The sequence below is a fragment of the Falco biarmicus genome, chromosome 13, assembly GCF_023638135.1.
Source record: "Falco biarmicus isolate bFalBia1 chromosome 13, bFalBia1.pri, whole genome shotgun sequence".
NCBI lineage: Eukaryota > Metazoa > Chordata > Aves > Falconiformes > Falconidae > Falco > Falco biarmicus.
Window position 1 is genome coordinate 17551258 of NC_079300.1, and position 21503 is coordinate 17572760.

Below are 21503 nucleotides of genomic sequence, written 5' to 3' on the forward strand. Positions count from 1 at the left end.
TGTCTTTATTAATCTACATAGAATAAACCAGCGTTGAAAACTATGTGGTGTATACTTTTTGCCTCTCATCATCACAACAATAATAATTACTATTTATAGGGAAAAGAGTTAGTAATTTAATTACTATTATAATCGAATAACAGTCAGTAATTCAGTGTTGCTACACTCAACCAGAAACTTGCTCTAAAACAAGTTGTTACATGTTATTGATACTGTTTTATAACCCATTATAGAACATTATCATAGGAACTGTAGGAAATTACATAGAAAAAAGTAACTACTATCCTTCCCACCCCCATCCCCCCAACCCCAAAACAAAAGCAAACAAACACAACAGATCTCTCCTCACGGAGTTTGAGAGAACAAAAGCTTGTAAGCAAACAATTTTGCATATGGGTTTTCAATACTATAATGAATAACAAGATTCTATTTAAGATTCTGACTGATACATATAGAAATCTCTATCTCAGGCAGGCAGCTCAGTATCAAATGCATTCTCAGAATAATCCTTCCAATAAGCATTATGTAGGAGCTTAGAAAAAAAAAGGGTTTTCACATATACCTAGGCTGCTTTTAGACCCTCTATCCTTTTACAGCTTAAAGGTTGATGGATGCCAAACTTAGCTTTCCTTCCGGTTATTGGAAGGGCTTACATGTTATTTTGGAATGCTATTTGGTTTGAGGAAGGATCACAAGGTTTGCGAAGTCTACTTTTTTCCTTGTCTGAATCGCAGAAGGGCAGACCTGAGCAGGATGTTGCAACGCTCATCTTAGAGGACCAAAGTGAAAATAGAAACCAGTTAGAGACTACTCCAAGTAAAACACAGCTCCAAATTTTACACTGCAGGACGCAAATTCAGTTCCAGCAGCACTCTGGAACTTTACTTGTGTTTTTATTCATCTAAGCTTTTGTGACATTGAGCAACCTGACTGAGCTTTTGTATGTTTTACAAAACAAAAGAGGATTCTGGGACAGCCTTGTACATAGAGATCTCTGAAAATTCCAGTCCATTTTTACATTTCTGGATACTTACATGAAATCCTGAAAAGTCAACTTTAATGGGCGATTCATCAAGGCCATCTCCTTTGGGTGCAATCTGATTTAACAGATGGTAGTATGCTCTTGAATCCTAAAACAAGCAGTATATTATTTTTTTTTAAAGAAAAAGCAAGTATGTAGCCTTTCATAGCCATTTATTGCTCTTATAGTCCAACACAAAAGTCTAAATATTTTTTACTTGCAGAGAAAAGGAATGTCTGCTAATTATTCTGGATGATGTTAGTTAAATTTATTCTGCTGGATATGAACTAGATGGGTGTAATTAAAATATTTAAGGCAAATTTATTTAAGTTACCCACAAAACCCAATCTCAATATGGACTTTATTTTTAGTGTTGGTATTTTATTTCTTCACTATCATTTTCAAACAGACTGTTTTATAAAAAATTCTCTTTCTTAATCAATGAGGCAATTGGAGTTCAAAATGGAGAGCAAAGTGGCACTTTTAGGATCAATCCATAGTGACAAAAAAAATATTTATTTGATGCAGTTTCCAGTATGGTACTGGGTTTTTCACCGCTAAGACACCAGGAAAATAAAATAAAACCCTGCTAGTTTTAGATTAATACTTCTCTTAAATAGCATGTAGTATTTTTACCACAGTAGCAGTTTTCATGTAAAACCCTAGTTAAAGGTTTGCTTCAATAATAGCCTTTTTGATGGCATTTGAAAAGATACAACTAGCCATTAATGACATGGGTTTCTTACTACCTTAGGGAATCTTCCTCCTTTGCTTTTAGTTTTAAGAAGTTGGGGTTTTCTCTCTTCAACTGGACTTATTACAGTACTCTGCATACCTTATGCAGAACAACTGAAGAAGAGGGAAGAATTATGCATGTCTGACACCCGCCCCGAGGGACCAGTTTGCGTTTCAGTCCCCTTGTCAGTAAACAGGCACACCAGCAAAGCACAGTGATTGAGGGGGGCTGCTCTCTGCGTGGATGAAGAAGCACTAGCTACTCCAGACAGCCACCTGAATAACAGTTCTTTCCTCAAGAGGTTTCCTACTCTTCTGTAGAATGCTAGGTATGAAGGGCAATCACTATTAGCAAATATGCACCGGGAGGGGACGTAAAGCCACACACTCCTCCTTTAAAACAACAAAGGAAAGAAAAGAGAGGTTGCTGCAGACCCAGGAGCAGGGAAGGACAGGCAGAAAAAAGGTAAATAATAAGGTAGTCCAAATTGTCCTAAACAACTCTAATAAAAGTCTGAGAACATCAGAACTTCCATGAATATGAGCTTGTTGGAAACGTTTCCTTTGTTCTGTGACATCGTAATACATGGCACGAGCACTGAGTAGGATATAAGATATTAAAATAATGCTCTGTGTGTTGAAAAACACAGGATGAACCTATAGCTAGAAAAAGCAGATGACTACTATTTTCCTAAATACTTCTGATGAAACTCATTTATTTCTAAGGACCCTGTGTTTAAATACCATTATGTTCAATTACCAGCGCAAGTAACTACATACCTTAATGTCTTGGCTGAAGTTACTGATTTTCTGCCACCGTGCATTGGCCAGATGGTAGTTCACCCAGCGTAGCAAAAGCTCTTCTGGGGAAAGCTTCATTAACTGATCTAGTTCTTCCCCTTCATTTAGCAAGGTGATAAGAGCTAAAAGAAAGTTTGAAAGAAAGCCAAAATCACTGCTATTGTGGTCTCCATTAATTCCAAATTGCTGATATTGATATACCTGGCATTTTACTTACCTTCATTTCTGGAGATTTCAATATCAGCAAAAAGACCAACTTTAATGATCTGCCACAAGAGTCCTAACACCAAGTGTGGTCTTCCTTCTTGCAAATCTTGTGATCCAATATTGACAACCGTACAGCCAATGGCAGATGCAGAGTTCAGAGCCAGGTTTAGGTTTTCCTGTTTGGAATACCATTGTTTAACAAATTTATGAGGTTTTAATTCTTGGTAAAGTTGTTCATACTAAATTTTGTAAGTTTCAGAAGTTATAAGAAATAATGCATTAGTTCCTAGTGGAAAAATGCACTCTGGAGATTTTTTTGTGGACCGCCATATATCTTACAAAAATTTAATGGAAAACATTATTGACACTGTTTAACGTGGACCCAGCAAAACATTGTGGACCACCTTCTGCAGCTTAGATCATTGAGGAATACTCTAACGAAAACATGTTTTGTAATTCATAAGTATCACACACACAAATTAAGCAGTAATCCTCAAAATATCAGGGGCTTGTTCCTGTGGAAAAACATGCTCATATGGAGTTCTGCCTGTGCAGGAAGCTACTGACATCATTGTCATCCCATCTTGGATCTTATACAGGCTGACACAATTATTCAAGCAACCGTTAAACTGTAATTGAACAGACAGCATAAGAAAATAATGGCAATTCAGCATCCTGACACTGTAAGTAAAGCTAGTGATTGTCACAGATGAATCATCAAAAAAACCTAACCAACCAAACCTGGCAGCTCGTGTAAGCATTAGTATTTTCTTGCGTTGTATTTTAACTATCTACAGAGACAACATGAACACATGTAGTATCATCTTTGCTGACACATCTTCTTTAAATAAGTAGAATTTACATGACACACTTGCAGGATTTAGAACATAGTATGTTTTAACTCTTCACATTTTAATGTCACAGCCTGAAATGAAGTCTGCCATTTAACCAAGGTTTTTAATCAGGTGGTTTGGTTTTTGTTTTTTCTCATCAGGCTAGTAACTTAGGGATCTACTTTCCTCTTCCAGACTTGTTTTCTTACACCAAAACTGCTTCTCTCTAATATTTTCATTAATTCATACACATTTAAAAATAGAACTCCTCATCTTACATCCAAGCTACTCTCCACTATTTTATATATGTATAATCCTACCTTACAGTATACAGCCATGCAGACACTTTCTGCATTGCTAAAATACAACCTGACCATCCACTCCAAAGCCTAAAGTTATTTCCTCCAGATACTTAGTAAAGCAGAACAAGAAGAGCAAATAGGGAACTAAGGAAATCATGAAAAAGACAAGTTATCATGTAAATCATCTAAGAAACAGAAGAATTCAGCAAAGTTTATTAGAAAATACAATTTCGTGCTTTGACATATTTTCATACGTTGGACTTTTTTTTTTTTTTCTCCACCAGGAGAACTGTCATTAAAACAAAGCTATAGAAAAATACTTCACTTAATCATTTATGGCAAGTTCCTATCTGTGAAGTACTTACAGAAATAGTGAAAGGAGTGAGTTTCTTCTTATTAATAGCCCTTTCATCAATTGTATCTGGTTGTGAGAAGTTGATCATTTTGCTGAGGAATAAAAGTCAGAGTTTATTCAAACTTCCATTACTCAGAAAATATATTTGATTATAAACTCCTAATACTTTAAACTAGCTGTATTTCTGAAAAGATTAAAAAAACATAATAAAGACCACCTCATCCACTAAATCTCTTCTCCCTGTCAAATAAGTGCACATTCATCCAGAAACCCCCCAAAAATACGTATTTAAGAAACCTGAGCAACTGGGTTTTATATTTAAGTGACACAGCATGTCTGCGCTGTCAAAAAAGTACTTGAGAAGATTAAAAAAAGTGTAAACTAAGGTCACTTAAATAATGTCAAGTGAAAATCTTTGTAATATAAGCAGTATATTTCTGCACTGCATTTACTATAGTATCTTGAATCTACAAGGATCTCGAAGACTAATTCACATCAATACTACTACGCTAATCCTTTGTTACCATGGTGGATTAATAAGTACTATTAGTCTACTCAACTAGAAAGTTACAGCAGACTGAAGTTAAGAGACCTACTATACGCTCTCTGTTTTGCCACAGATTTAATTTAGATTTCTGTTCCTCCCATCCTATGATTTAGTAACTTTAAAATATCTGAAATAGCAGTTTACTGATTTTTTCATCTAATGGATACACGAACTGTGTAAGTATCTCCTTTATAAACAGCCTGCACATATCTGCCAAGTATAATTATGTGTTTGAAGTGGAAACCCACTTCCCTAATACATGCACAGAGTCACATCAAAAAATTGCTCAAAACCACATTTCTATGGGAAAACAAGTCTTCCCCATCTTACACATGGGTTGAAATATTTAGGAGTGGAACCTTGATGTTAAAGCCTGTTAAAGTTTCCCAGTTCTCGTCACTGTGATCAGCATTTAACCTTTGAGATTAACTTCTTTTCTTTCTCATAGCCCTAAACTCACCAAAGAAGGATGCCATCTGCAAGGGATTTAAAAAGACTGGCATCTGATGGGTTCATAGGTAGGAGGTGCTTACAGTCTGGGTCATCTTGTAGAGCTTTATTTATCCAATTAACAAAAGCAACTTTTTCTTCCTCTGAAAAGAAAAACAGCATTAAAACAATCTATTATTTCCATGAACATGTACTACAAAACATCCAACTTGGGTCAAAAAGGTTCATCCACAGCAAAACCCCTTAGTTTCACATGGGTCAGTTACAGAAATAACCAGACCGGTGGGAAAGAACACAAAAATAGCAAGTACAGGTTGATCTTTCTCCTACTGCACCCTCTAAATATCTGGCGATTTTCTGAAGGACAACGTAAAAATCATAGTAACATGGAGAAGGTGTCACCATGGCTGACTTGGAATTCAGTTTCTCAGCATTTACAACGAAAAGAGGGAAATCTGATCTGAAATATGCAACATCTCAATCTACACACCCTTGGTTTAAAACGTAGCGTTTTATTTTGCCTTCTATTAGGACTTCAGAGACTGGCAGTATTTTTGAGACTATCATCTGGATCACTTTGAGAAACCTAAAATTTAATACTCTTTTAAATACAGTTTGAAATTCTCTCTCTTATTTAGTACAGAATTTGTTATTAAGCATCTAAGAATGCTTATTATGATGACAGTCAATCAAGTATCAGTATCCAAATTCCAAGACAGTACAGGTATTATTCACCTCACTTACCTCAAGAAGTATACAAGAGGGGTACCTACAACTGACTCATTACACATCTTTCATTGTCAGTGGGAAGAAATGTGAAATTTTAGTGCACACTTCATCTCATCATAAACCAGACAGTTTACAGGGCCAGGGCAGATGAATTGCCCTCTATTGGGTTCAGTTTCTCTCCATCAAAAATGAAAGGGAGTTTAAACAATTAGCTCTAAAGGTGTTCCCCTACAGGCATCCCTTGAAATGGAATATATCCCCTGCCGTGGAGATTTACCGAGTGCAGCTGGTGCTGTAAGGATTATACCGGGAGAGAGAGGTTATCGCCGCCTTTAGCTAACTGAAGTGAATCTTCCTCACATATAAAATATTAACACACTTCTGCAACCACAGCAAATGCCAGATTCAAGTCAATCAGAAGTTGACTATCGCTTATTGTAATATGATCCTGGAAGGTGGTTAATATCCTGACTAGGAGCTGCAATGTAATTAGGTACAATTACCAACTGAAATGACACGCAGCAAGGGGAGGTAAAAAGAGACAGATCCAATACGAAAGCAACTTCTGAAGTATGAGATAGGCTATGCAAAAGTCGTATGGGAGTGAACAATTCTGTAATGGCACATGCACAGCTGAGGAGTTCCTTCCTTTCAGAAAGGATGGTTTGGTTGGGTTTGTTTTGTATGTTTGGGTTTTTTCATTTCATGTCACACTGTGGAAATGAAAACGGGGACTTGTTTTTATCCGAATATAGGGATAAGAGTATGTTAGCATGTAATGAAGCCAAAAAACTTCACTAACATTTCTAGAAGTACGCCAAAAGGGCCACTTATTCCCTCCATGCCCCACCACATGCTGTCAATGCTTGTTTTCATTTTTCGCTCTCACAAAGATGTCTAACTTACCTCTGAGTGCAGCATGACATTAGCAACTGCACAGCCTATGTATTAATAAATTACCATCCACACTTACCTTTGTCCATCTCCACATGCTTCCTCTGTGTTACTTTGCTTTCAACAGCAACGTTTTCCAATTGTTTTTTAATTCATCTGTAGTGCTAATTTAAAGTCTTTCTCCACGCAAAATCTACTCGTGTTTAATTATGTCTTACCTGAATAAGAGTGCTGTGTCCCCTCACTAGATATTGCTGATGTTCCTCCAATTGCTGTAATACCCTGCTTTTTGTTTATTGATTTTCGGAAAGATTTGCTCACATCTTTGCTTTTCAATTCCTGAATTATCTGGAATAAAAAAAAAAAAAAAAAAAAAAAAAGAGCATTTTTTCATCGATCATACCTTCAAATAGCTAAGCATTAACTCATGTAATTGCTCTAGAGTCAGTAGTTAATCCGATTGCCTTTCTTTAGTATTTACACTGACTTATTTTCTGGAAAAAAATTAATTGTATGGGTAAAACTAGTTTAAATCCCTTCATCAAACTTGCATACTAGTTACGTAATATATTATTTCTTGGTGAATACCTCTAGTGCTACCTTTATTAAGTCATGTTATCTAAAGAAGTAAGCATTCAACAATCTGCAATTTTTCTACAGATATTTTGGTAAACTGAAGACAACAGACACATACATTTTCAATAACCATTGACTATTTCTTCTACTTCATCATATGCACTACAGTAAAAGGTCACTATGTGACAGTTATACGTGCCCTTAAGCACGCCGGTATCATTTTCCATCTGCCTGCAATGTAAAACACATTGGATATACCGGTATGTCCTAGATTTGCCCAAATACTGTAGAGGTCTCAAAACTGACCATGAAATACAAACAACAGATACATTTTATGACCTGGATATAAATATTTGCATCTCATCTATGAACTATTTCAAATTAGACTCTTGGAAAGAAAGATCAATAACTAGTTCAACAAGCAGCCTACTGCAATTAGCAGTACTCTAAATCCAAAGCTAAAACTAATCATCCCCAAACACACATACAAACCAACAGCCTGAAAAGTTTTTGTTTCTCTTAAATAAAGCACACTAGCAAGTGATCCACATTAAAAAAAGTCTAAACCTTTCATATTTGTTCACTAGAAGTGAAAAACTGTACCTTACTCCCAGTAAAAAGCCTTTAGTATAGAGATTAAGCATAGCAGTGCAAGCAATAGTTTATCACTAAGAGAATTTACAGGCTGGTATCTAGTTATCTACTCCTTTGTTAGGGCAAAGGCTGACACAACAGTTTCTAAAATATGTAGTCCATCCCCTCATCTTCGAGGTAATAATAAGTAAGACTGATAGAAACTACTCTGCTCTCACATGCTACCCAAATGAGATTTACTTAAGTGGGAGAGTGAAAAATCAAGACTGGAAAATAATTCTATAGGATATTGTAAATTGTCACAGAAAGCTTTCCCATTCTCAAAATAGTTATTTGTACCAAAACAATACTTAGTTGTACCACTTAATTCACTTTTCTATCCTAGCTATCAACAGATACCAGACAGTAGAGAAACATCCAAAGAGAATGTCTTACAGAGACAAATTCTTCAAAGTTGATTCTCCCGTCCTTGTTGCTATCTGTCACTGCAATGATTTTTTCTACTATCTCCCGGACTTTGTAACCAGGCAAGGGTAGACTTGCTTCTTTAAACAGGTCTTGAAGCTCATAGTCACTGACATACCCACTGTTGTCGATATCTGTAAAATGAAGGCACAAAATGTTTTTATACTACGTAAAAAACTAAGTACAGTAGCTGTTAAGAATAAATGAAGCATAAGAAATACAGTTCTAGGAGACAAGTATTTCTTCTTCTGACATAGGTAAGTAAGCATGAAGGAATACTTGTGGATTAGAGGCACCGGCACAACTGCCTAGGATCTGTGCCATCTTGTTATATATTTTCTCATGAACTACCTTATAATCCCACAGCACAGCTATAAACAAGATTACAAATTTGTAAATAGCAAAGTTCAAGCTTTTTTTAAGACTCCCAACAAATTTCGCCAGTGAAGAGGAGATCAATTATTACAGTCTTAATGTTGATGTTATACCATTTGCAATCAGTAAACTCAAATCTGATGCAAGTTATTATAAGAGCACACTTACACAAGACAACCTACTCACACAAGAACTCTGCCTGAATCTGCGTTTTGTTTCTAATCCTAATATCTGAAACACATTTTCTGTTCTTCAAAACTTTTGATGTGGTTAGGCTTCCCTGTGAAGAATAAATCTGGGATGATCTATATCTGTTTATTAAAGGTGACCTTCCTTAATCTATTAACTAGCTCTGTTGGGAGCAATTTGTACTGCCACCTTTGCTTACACTTGGCTCCCAAGGTCACATGTCAAGAATGTCCATGTACAGCCAAGTACCAAAGCACTTTTTTTCAAAAACAGAATGGTATAAATCCACAATCGTGGAAAGAATGGCTGCCTCACATAAAAATAAATTTTAAAAATCATATAATTTGTGTTACACATGATTAATAATGCAGCAGCGTAGAAGAAATCATAAAAATATCCTTTGTACTTCCACCTTAGGCCAATCTGTATCCAGAAAGCTGTCTTGAGTTATTGTCTTAGCACGATAAAGCATCCTTTTACAAACGTATGGTATGTTTTTATCCAGTGTGATGCATAAATGAATCAAACACATTAACTGTTCCTGATTTTTTTTATATCTATGCATACTTCCATAAGTATGTATACACATCTATACAAGCAGAATTTGCAAATGTCCATTAAAATAGCCTTACCTGTACCTAGAGTGCAATGTCTATGCAATGGAGAGAACTACTTCTAAAAAGCAGAAAAGCTGTAGCCCATACAAAATATAGATGAAACTCAAATACAAGAAATCATATCCAGCATAACTAGTGCTGGATATAATGCCCATTTAACACTAGTACTTTCAGTTTGACAACAATTTTCAGTCTCATAATCATATTAAAAGTTCTTGAAAAAATATGAATTTTTCCAGTTCTACAAATGATGCATCTAAGATAAGTAATTTAAGAGAACATCAGAAGTAACACAAGTCAGAAACAGAAGCAAGATGCTGTGGCCACTTTACTGACTTGTCAAGGTGCTCCCATTTTGTTTCGTTTACTAGTCAAAAGACCTCTCCTCACATTGCCTCTAGTATCAGAACTCAGCCAGTAACACCAGACTGGATGAATATGCATCACATCACAGAAGAGCAAGCAGAGAAACATGCTTTCATCTCTAGCCATAATTAATTTCCCTGTAATCCATACTACTATGTAGCTTCTGTACAGCTTCGTAAGAAGGCTACATTTACCACTGACAAAAGGTTAAACACGCCTGTTAAAAATAGGGTTTTTTTTGTGGTTTTGATCTTACCAACAATCCACAAATCACTACACAGACAAACTTTATGTCTGTGTATGTATTAATCTATCCACTGTCTGGCTTGCAGACATGTAAGAACACACATAACAGGAGCAGAGGACATGCTCAGAAGCTCACTCAGATTACCAGCTCTTTTATTTCTCTAGGTTCATCTTTCACTGAGGGTAAGGTTCCATGATGACAAGCAGAGAGTAAATACACGCCTTTTCTCTCAGTTTACCAATATAGCTGCAAGCAATTTTTGCATACAGATATGGGAAATGTAAAAATGAAAAAAGAGAAAAGCTAATTATGCTTAATGTTTATGTTTTAGAGAAAGCATAATACAACAAGGAAGAAAATGCTTTTCAGTGAGTGGGAGCAGTAGAGGATTCTTAGAGCAGAAATGCGAAAACATGCAGGAAGGAAAGAGAGAAAAAGGAGAAACGCAGATGATGAAACCCAAATGAACAGAAATGCTGTCAGATAATACCAGTGAGTATCCTAACACCTCCCAGTAGCTTGATACATGTACACCGTGCTCTAGTTCTCCGGTCTGTCTTTCCAGCTCTTGCAGGCTATAGACTTCTTAAGCTACAGACTATGTCAGGATGACTGTTTAATAGCAACTCATGAACTACCACCTTCCATGGATGTTTCTTATTCCTTTAGCATATCTACTCATTTTGGTCTCAACAAGCATCCCAAGTCAACAGGTTCATAGTTTTATTATTTGTCATTTAGAAAAGTTACTTGTTATTTTATTTTAGGCTTTCCGACTCTCTACTGGGCATCACATGATATTTGTATTGACAGAAACAGCATTTCCCTCTTCACCTTTTCTGTACTACTCAGTCTTAAAGATCTCTGACATACAGCTTCCCAGTAGTCTCTTTACCAAGCTAGAGACTCCCAATATTTAAAACTTCTTGGCTATAGACCCTGTTCCCACATTATGATTACAAATATGTTCATTTGATTTGCTGAGCTGCAGTTACACATCACCCCCTCAGAACCGCAGCAAATAAGAAAGCAGACGTGAACTTTAACATCCACAACAGTATTGCCATCTGGAAATAGGGGTTAGTTGCTATATAATTTCTCACTCTTTCTGTTCACACTCTGATTATTCTGCAAACATCCCGTCAAGCACACAAAACTATACAGTTAATTATTAACATCTGCTAGTTACAGAAGCAAGACCAAAAAAATTCTCCAAGTTTAGCTTACTTAAAATGTAAAATCTGATCCAATAAACAAGAGGAGAAATTACTGGTTCACCAAAGCATGCAAGTAAAACAAAAACAAAGTATCAGTAATCGTAACATGAAAATATATTTAACAAATGAAGTTTAATCATTTTTTTTCAGATTTAAGGAGTTCAAAACACTGAATTACAGTGGCAGAAATAATGCAACTGTCCAGCAAAAAAATTTATCTTCCTGATCAATCTAAATTCAACATCAATGCTGATGTTGAAAGAAATGTATAAATACACATACTTTCAGTGAAAATAAGGGGTTTTATATAAACATTCTTATTTTCTTAGATATTACTGGCAACATAGAAGGAAAACACAGCTTTGTCAAAAAGTGATTCATAAATATCTATTCCACAAATCCTACATGGTTTTGCAACATTAATGGCGTCCTTATTATTTTCTTATTTAACACATACCTATTTTACTGAATGCTTCTCTTAGTTCTTCAAGCTCTTCACGAGATATAGTAGTTATGTTGTTTTCCATCTTTGGATAGCAAGAAGTGTCCTCAGTTGCTTATACCTAGTTACAACAAACAGGAGCTATATAAGGCTTTCATTCCAAGCACATACTAATACAAGTTACTGATCTTTTCAATGCAAGGTACCAGACCTGAATGACATTTCCAGGCCTGGCACACTCAAACACACACAAACTAAAAGTACATCAAACACCTAGCAATTCTTTTCACTCTAACAGTGACTGAGAATTCACAATAGCAGCACCTGATTTCATACACTTGAGGTTTTCATTTGCATAGAATATGCACTGACCAACAAACTACCTCAGCTGCTTGAGTGGTTTTCCAACATTAAAATCACCGCCTTACATTTCCACAATTTTTAGAAGCATTAATTTTTAAGTGCAATGTGGTATCAGTGCTGATTAGTGGTCAGTGCTAGGATCTAGCCCTGCAAAGCAGTGAGCACTCCAACACTTGCACAGGAGTAAACCTCAGTGGGACACTTCCAAGCACCAGCTTACAGACAGTGGGTGAATGCTGACTGGCCTTTCCACAGCTGTTGCAGAAGTTACCACCTCCCGACCTTTACTCCACTCTTTGGACAAGCCTGTTTTCTCCTGACACTGTCAAAGAGCTGAATAAAGGCTTTTACTGAGCACAGAGATTGGAATCTCAATGTGAATCCGCTTGCTTTACCCAACACCATAAAAAAAAGCAAAACAAAACAGAAGACACCTTCGCAAGGGTTTGATAAACCTGCAGGAGAGATCCTTGCAGATTTCCTCTCATCAGAGTTTTACTACAACAGAATGATTCAGGCCCTTGTTAGTAAGTGCAAGTTGTTAATAGTCACACACAATTGTATTTGTACACAAGCTTGTATTTGCATTTGCCATTTCCCACGTCCCACTGGTGCACACACAGTACACGTATGGCAGCACCCGCCTGCCCGTGCTAGAGCTCCAAGCAGCACTTGGCTGTAGAGAGCAAGACCTGCTCCAGGTGGTACTGCACCTACCATAAAGGAAAAGTTTTGTCTTTGCTTTTAGTTTAGGAGCCAAAAATCTACCTTACATAAGTATTTTCATCAAAGTTGTCCCAGAGTTGGGTATGTTTTCCCTTCTGATTTAGTGTTTTTGCTTTAGAGCATGAAAAATATTCTTACAATGGCCAGATAATTTACTCATAAATAATTGCATTCAGATCTGCTATATTCAGTTGCTTCTCCCCTAAAAATCATGCATATCAACAGAACTGAACTGTTGCCCACTGGATGAGACACTGGATGGGGAAACCTGAATTCAGCAACTGTTTTTTCCATGGACCTGCTGGATGCCCTTGGGCAAGGCTGTACCTTTGTTCCCACCTTTGTACGTCCTGACTAACCAAGTTACAAACTTTCCTGGTGCCTCATAACTAGATGGTTGTACAGTGCCTGCAACAACAGGATCCCTCCAAGGTCTGCTGTAAGACACTAATAACGGGATGATGTTTCGATTTGGAATAAAGGAGATCAAACATCAGTCTGAACTTTTTTAGGAAATTATTTTTTCCCCATTCTAGTTGTGTTTGTTTTCTTTCAATCCCTGATAATCTGACAATGAGGAAAAACCACAAAGCAAGCAATCTCACAGGTCACCAGCACATGAGAGAAGAGGCAGCATGGCACTACATCAGCTGCAGTTTGCTTGGGGATCACGCCAAGAAGTCAGACAGATTTCCTAGAGGTTTATGAAGGAGTGCTGCAATACCACTGATGCAAGTTATACTTACTTTTCTGTGAAAACTGTTTTAATACAAAATAAATTACCCGTGGTCAGCCACAGACAGGTATAACATTCCCTTACTACATTAACCACTGAAGTGTCTCCTGATTTCAGAATTGTAAACTGTGACATCACTGCTGGGGATTATTTCTCCAAGAAAGGTATCACACGTCTGCATTAGTGCTGTCAAAGCCTGACATATTCTGCAAATGTGTACAATGCTTGTTCATCACAAACTGGCTCTCCCTGCCTACCTATGAAAGGAGACCGAAGTAGTACAGCACAACCTGTTGGTTTGCATGGCATTCACAGGTTGCCCCTCCTTGCTTGGAGACTGAAGAGCAGAGGGTCAGCCTTTCTTCCTTCTATAGCTACCTCCAGTTACACAGAAAGCAGGGATTCCCACCGTACCCAATGCCTAAAGCTGTCAGCACTCTTACGTCCTCATATTTGCACAGTATCTTTCAGGAAAAAAAGACATGATACAACTTGTCATAAAATTCCAAAACAAAGAAAAAAATACATTTGGGTTAAAATAGATTTGCAATTATTAAAACGTTAAGAAACATAGTTAATCAACATATTTGTATACCATGTTGGAAAGCATGTCGCTGGATGGAGATTCAGGTAGCCAGAAATTAGAACCTGATCAGGATACCGCAACTGACAGTTTTACTCAAATTACCAATTCAAAGCTACGCATTACGGCATTCCTCCTCATATTATTTTGCCTTTTGTTGAACCCAGAATGTTACACTTATTTATATTCCTATTCCATACAAGTAAGAGTTAGTAAATGAAAAAGCTTTTTAGAGAGCTTTCTTAACTGTAACTATGCACATGTTTAGATTGTTAGGCAGTTTTCAATAGGATGATTTTGATTCCCTCAACAGCATTTCCATAAAAGAGTAAGTTTTGCCCTTGATTTTCCAATACAAGAAGCAATGTGACAATCTTTTAGCTGCTGTTTTTACTGCTGGTAAGAGAACTCTGTATGGGAGAAAATAAACTATCCTATACTATGAAGTACTCACTAAGAATTCTTGATCTGTTTGTAATGAAAAAATAGTCTGCAGGAAGTGCTGGAAAGGTGTCTGGAGCAAAGAAAGAAATGATGAATGAGGTATCCTAATGTAGCTAAACCTGTACGCACCATGACATGAGCGATGCTCATGAGTTAGCAATGAGTAGCTCCCAACCTTTATCCAAATATTTTTTTAAATAAGCAAAACAACTATTTGTTGAAAATAATATAAAAATACCATGACTTTGTTTTAACGAACAGTTTTTTTCAGTTTTAATTTTTCTCTTGTTTTTTATTAATTCTTTAGGGTTTATGTTTTTAAGTTTGTGCTTATCTAAAACCATCAGAGGGAGATATTTGCTCCAAAAAATGACTTGAAAATTACGATTCTCATGTAAAACTTCAACCAAAGGTTGGGGTTTTAAGGAAAACAACTAACATGAGAGGTGGTGAAGCCTTCTGAGGTAGCAACCGTATTGCCAAACAATTCAAGAAAGTACAAGAAAATTTTTGTCACAAGAATATGCGACTACTGTCTCAAAGTATCAAACTAAAAACTTTGATTTGGGCTCTATCAGCAGAATAAGCATTTATTTGCCTACACTCATACTGCTGTGTAAGAGAGAAAAAACGAGTTGTGTACTACGTGACCAATTCTCATCTCAGCAAATACGATTTCTGCTTCTTTTACGGCAGTAGTTTACTTTTCTTCCATGACACTATATAAAAAGAGTTCTTAAACAACAGTGGGTTATTTTAACAAGATCTTGTCTACTTCACTTGGGTTAGTATTTTCCGTCTTTTCACTGGGACTGTTCTGTGGGTCACACAGGATATGGCTTTGAGTGTGGGTGGCAAGTTAAGTCTTTTTCCTTCATGTCACTCGATCTTATTTAAGTACTAAAATCCTACTTATCCATTTTGCTAAGCTTACTAGCAGCATGTACCAGTCTTCATACTCAAAAGGAAAAAAGCCAACATTTAAAATACTTAGTCAGATAAAATTACACACAGACATTTCTGGAAGTGCAAGTACCTTGATTTGAAACCTGATGTGGCAATTAAAAATAAATTGATTAACAAATGTGGAAAATATTTTTGGGGAAAAAACCCACATTTAAACACATGTTACTAAGGAAATTTAAAGGAGCCTGAAGCTGCAAAATCCCTGAAGACAGTACTCCGAAATACAGAGACAGCACATCAAAGCATGACTGAAATATTTAGCCATGCAGGTGCAAGAGACAACACCCACTTCTGTCATACTGTTAATTTTTTAACTATTTACCATTACCATGAGTCAGATTTTATCAAAAACAATTTCTGCTTCACTCCTCCCTTTTCATGATTCATAATTTACATTTTCCATCATATTCTATTTCGGAAAACAGCAATCTTTGACTTCCAAAGATGTTGATTATTTCAGCAACACAGTAGAAACATCTGTTCCTGAATGAAGCAGATAAATAAAGCTAATACCTCTGTTCTAAAGCAACAGTCTTAAATACCCTATTATATAATTACAGGGTAAATTAGCTGGTCATTTAAACAGCAGAAGTGCTGCAATCATGGTTCTGGCATTCAACAGAGATCCAGTTTGAGCAGAGACAACGCCTGAGCTAGATATTTCAGACAATTTCAATATAGAAACAGGAACCTTTTACCTAAGCTAATAAATACCTTGCACATGCAGGTTTACCACCCAAGATGACTCAGTCAACAGGCAATTCTGACAAGACTTAACACTAAGCCTCCAAAGGTACACATCTATTTGAACTATGACTACCTGCTGAAAGATACATTCATTTACAGAGAACACATTGCTCTGTACCCTGGTAGTATTCATATGACACTTATATTTTCTGTAGTCTATGCTTACATTAAACCACCTCCTGCTGCCCCAGGACAGGGTAGGTACAAACACTGGTTTTATGCCGAGATAGCGCCCTTGGATCCTCTTTTCAGTCCTTGCCAATATGCTTAACATGAACTGACAATATTTATCTATCCCTAGCCTGCCTTCTATGCCTGGGAGGCTGTTTTTATCTAAAGACAATTCACTGGAGTCTCCTGGAAATGTTCCACATCCAACATTAATACAAATACAAAGTTTTGTCGATACCATCATGGTATTCCTTTGCCTGTGGAGGACTATCTGTGTCTGAGCAACCCCTGTGAGTAGATCAAGTAGGCCAAACTGCAGTGCCTGCCACTTTTTTGACCTGTTATCAAAGCTGTCAGAAAAAAACAGAGCAGTTAATTAGCAATCAGGCCCCATCACTACAGGCAATTGGCAATTTCTTCTCCAGCTCTTCATTTCAAATTCTATTTGCCTTGTTTCCATGAGCAGCTGCTTCTGCAGTAACAATGGATATTACAAATGCTGACTAAAGAGCTTATTTTCTTTTGTTGCTTTTCTTTTTGTGTGACACACCTCCTCTGTCCCTGGTGCAAATACCACTCTATTGCTGCATCATCCTTAAATCTGTTGATTCTAATGACTAACAAAGCTAGCATAATTTGCAAATAAAATCTGTGCTTTATGTCAATAACCAGCTAGTTACTAATATGTACAACTGTATCTACAGTTACAAAACACAAAAGTAATGCTTCTCTTACTGGATTTTAACTCAAAACAGCTATAGATTTTAACGCGAAAACACCCCACAAACCCCATAGTTAACATGTAGCATTTCTGTACCAGTTTATCTGGGTTTCTTTAAGCCAACGTGGTGGGAAGGGGGTAGTTTTCATGCACTGCTAGTCTCTTTTAAACTCTCACCAGACCAATTTTATCCCATCTCAGCAAGAAAAAAATTGCATTATAAGGTATAAGACATGCAAGAGGAACATTAAAATAAGGATATCCATCAGATGTTCCCTTCAGTAAGCAGAGAAGAGAAAATGCGGCTGTATTTTAACTGAGAAAATGCTAATTAAACATTGGTGAAAAGACTTACATATAACAAAAATTTGAGCAATGGGATTAACTGCCATTGATATACAGAACATTAGCTTTATATAAATACACACAGAGAGTGCACAGAGGTTTCTGATCTCTTTTGAAGATAAAGCTGCCCAAGTTTTTTGTTTGTTCTGTTTTTTTGGTTTGTTCCTCGCCCCCCCCCAGCTTACACTGAAAGATCATTTTACTACTTACGCCCAGATTAATCTGGACCCCCAAATACAAAGATGATTAGGGGCCAACTAAATCAATCCTTTAGCAATATGAAAGGACAAATGATTTTAGGTGTTTTGCTGATGGTCTGTAATGAAACAGCAGGGGACAAACTTTTTTTTTACCTTACTGGAGAGTACCTATTGATCATACTGTTTTTAATGACAAAATGAACCATCAATAGGGTTCAGTGACTTTATAATTTTTGTATTATTATTGTTTACACTGGTATAGGATATGGAAGGATGGCTTCTCTTTCCCATATCAGTGAAAAAGCTGCAGGAGACATTAATAGGAGAGAAACACATTTCATGTTATCCAAAGAGAAATAAGTCTTTATTGCAGAATACAGTCATAGAATACCAGGTTGGCAGGGACCTCAAGGATCACCTAATCCCACCTTTCTTGGCAAAAGCACAGCCCACACAAGATGGCCCAGCACCCTGTTCAGCCAAATCTTCAAAGTGTCTAATGCTGGGGAATCCACCACTTCCCTAGGAAAATTAATTCCATGGCTGATGGTTCTCATCATGAACAATTTTCCCGGTGTCCAACTGGAATCTCCCCACAAGTAACTTGTACCCCTTAGCCCTTGTCTTTTCCATGTGACTCTTTGTGAAAAGGGAGTCTCCACCTTCTTTGTAGCCACACTTTAAATACTAAAATATGGTGATAAAGTCACCTCTGAGCCGCCTTTTGTCAAGGCTGAACAAACCCAGTTGTCTCAGCCTCCCCTCAAACAGCAGGCTTCCCAGACCTGTGATCACATTTGTGGCCCTTCTCTGGACCCTCTCCAGCCTGTCCTCATCTTTTTTGTAGAGCACGGACCAAAACTGAATACAGTATTCCAGGTGCAGTGAGTCCTCTAAACATAGGAAGCATCAAGTACACCTGTAGAATGATGAGCACTGGGTCTTACACAGAAAGGAGATTCAAAAATAGATACATTCCTAATGCAGCAAAGAGGATGCTTGTAAACCTTTAAAACAGGAGAGCACCAAAAGGTCAAAGTAATTAGCTTTATAAATACATACACCTGTATATATAAAAAAAGATACTGCAACTGCTGAAGCACATTGCCAATTTTTTGAAGAAAAGTCAGGGTGTAATTATGGTATCTGGTACAGTTATTAAAGAACTTTCACTTCAAACTACTCTGTTAAGTATCATACAGTCAGCCTGAAGCTTTACTATCTGAAAGAGGCAGAGAGTATGTTTCTCAGCCTCAGGTTATAAATGTGGCTGGATATATCTATGACCATCAAAATTATTTAATTACTAGAAGTTAGAGGATAACAATGAAGAAATGTTATGCTTCAACGTATAAACTGATAATGCATGGATTTTTCCTCAGTCTTCTATGTACAGCATTACACAGTGAACCAGGAATTTTTTTATTTTTTGTTTTTTTGTTTTTGGTTGGGTTTGGGTTTTTTTTTTTTTTGGGGGGGGGGGGGGGGGGGGGAATTGGCGGTGGTGGTTGTGGTTTTTTTCTTTTAAACTTCTTCCAAAACTGTATGCACTGATCTTTGCTAAAGGAAGACTATGAAATCAGCCAGTGTGATAAATTTTGTGCCCATGAAATACGCATCTCATGTACGGAGGACCAGAAGATTTACATTGAAGTTAATTGTTCACTCTCTATGGGAACTTATTCAAGTTAGTACAGTAACTCTGGTGAATAATAAAATCAACATTTCCCACTATGCCTTTAAGATAAAAATGAGCGACTCAAGAATAAACAGTAAAAAAAAAGCTGAGATACCTAACTGTTAGACTGGTAGCGGGCCTGATCTGACTTCATTTGCTATGATACAAGTACAGACTAATTTCATGAGGCTGAAGTCAGAATGAAAAGCAATTCCATTATAAGGCAGATACATGCTTACTTTAGAAAGATACCTTTACAAGCAAACAAAATGCCTCCAGCTTCCTTTGGCTTCCCAGCACACAGAACAGCCATGCAAATTCATCAACAGTATCAGTTTCACAGTTTCCTTCACATGCATCATTCAAGAGCATTTCAGACTGCTGGTGCTTTGTACTGTTGCATTCAGCACTCCAAATAAAAAACATCAATGGAAACCTTACCTATGCCAGAAGGACCACTTCTAGGAAAGTAATTTTGAAAAAAATGCTACTGTGTGCAGAGTTCATGGACGTACCTTTCTTGAAACATTCTACTAACCTAACCTGTTTACAGTTTAGCTACACCAACACTTCAGGTTGAATTTGCCCAACCTGGTTATCTCAGACCATGTGTGACGTGATCTGGTTTGGTTAATTACTTATTTTTCTAGGAGTTCTACAGGTTTCACCTGCCTCCAGCACAGGGCTGCTTGTGTTTTATCCCATTCTACAACAGGAGCATGAAATCTGTGTACCCCATATCCACACACAAAGCAACACCTGTTTATACAGCATTAACCCATATGTTTCCTGAATTATTAGACTCATAAAACTCCTGCTTGAATTTGTTGTGTTAAGGATTATTTGAGACTGTACACTTCCATTTCATTTGCACTATGCATGCTATAGTCTAGAATAGCAGGTAGTATGCAAGAATTTGCCTCTGTAATTGTTCCTTGCAGCTGCTAAGACAAGGCACAGCACTTTCCCCTCCGGTTCCAAAGACGAAGGGGAAAGCTGGTAAGTGAACTCCAGTCTTCCAAGTCCCACAACAGATTACAGGCCACTACTCCTAATCTCATTTGCTTGAATACCTCAAGCCCTGGTATTACTGAGCACATCATCCACAGTATATCTGAAACAGTGACATTCTCTGTGAAATGGGGATGCTGAGGCAATACAAGTCAAGACCACTACGCCCTGCAGAACTGTGTGCATGAGTTAATGCCTTCTAACTGTATTTTCTGATGTTTATAGATACAGTCATTCATAACACACTAGTAGTTGTTAGATCATTTTTGCAGGTAACACAGCAAGGAAGTTAAATGTGTGTATTTCTGCAATATGGTGTGTCCTGGACTCCCTACCTGTTACCAAACCATTTCCAGATGAAAAAAAATATGCACAAAGCTGCTTCCATGCAACAAGGAGCTTTTCTTTAGGACTTGAGAATATCAGGCAAATCAGTATTGTAAATACAGAAACAAGATTTCTCTCATAGATCACTTGGTAAGAGAACACTTACTTTTGTTTGTTTATCAGAATACAAAATCAGATCGTCTGCAAAAAACAGTGTACTAAATCTGAAGCAAAGTCATCCCACTTTTGAGATGGGTTTTATGTTTTACTTGACAAAAACTTCAAGAGTAAGTATTCCAAACTATCTGCATATTTTATATAATTTAAATATAATATATTAGCTTTCCAGTAAATTAGGGAGTATAGAATCAAAGTATACAATATCAAATACTAAAGAGTTGTGCCATAATAAGCAATAAATTAAGGGACACAAAAATAAAGTTTCCATACAGAACTCTAATCCAAAGTAAAGGTTGGATACGGTGAATGTGGTAAAGTGGCACTTGCTCTTGGTTCTATTGGG

General features: G+C 37.0%; 1 protein-coding gene across 6 annotated transcripts in view; it reads right to left on the minus strand.

The window, feature by feature from the left end:
* Positions 1-21503, minus strand: part of PLS1 (plastin 1) — a 48487-nt gene that overhangs the window by 12497 nt on the left and 14487 nt on the right. For 4 of the 6 annotated variants that reach the window (XM_056358442.1, XM_056358443.1, XM_056358444.1 and 1 more), the window contains exons 2-9: positions 11978-12083; positions 8480-8643; positions 7093-7222; positions 5262-5394; positions 4265-4346; positions 2775-2940; positions 2537-2679; positions 1035-1130 (exon numbers count right to left, since the gene is read on the minus strand). In XM_056358442.1, the coding sequence (XP_056214417.1) occupies positions 1035-1130; positions 2537-2679; positions 2775-2940; positions 4265-4346; positions 5262-5394; positions 7093-7222; positions 8480-8643; positions 11978-12047 (984 nt within the window). In that variant the 5' untranslated portion in view covers positions 12048-12083. Of the gene's footprint in view, positions 1-1034; positions 1131-2536; positions 2680-2774; positions 2941-4264; positions 4347-5261; positions 5395-7092; positions 7223-8479; positions 8644-11977; positions 12084-14824; positions 14885-21503 lie in introns of all 6 variants that reach the window. The other 2 variants (XM_056358440.1, XM_056358445.1) reach the window with 1 other exon arrangement.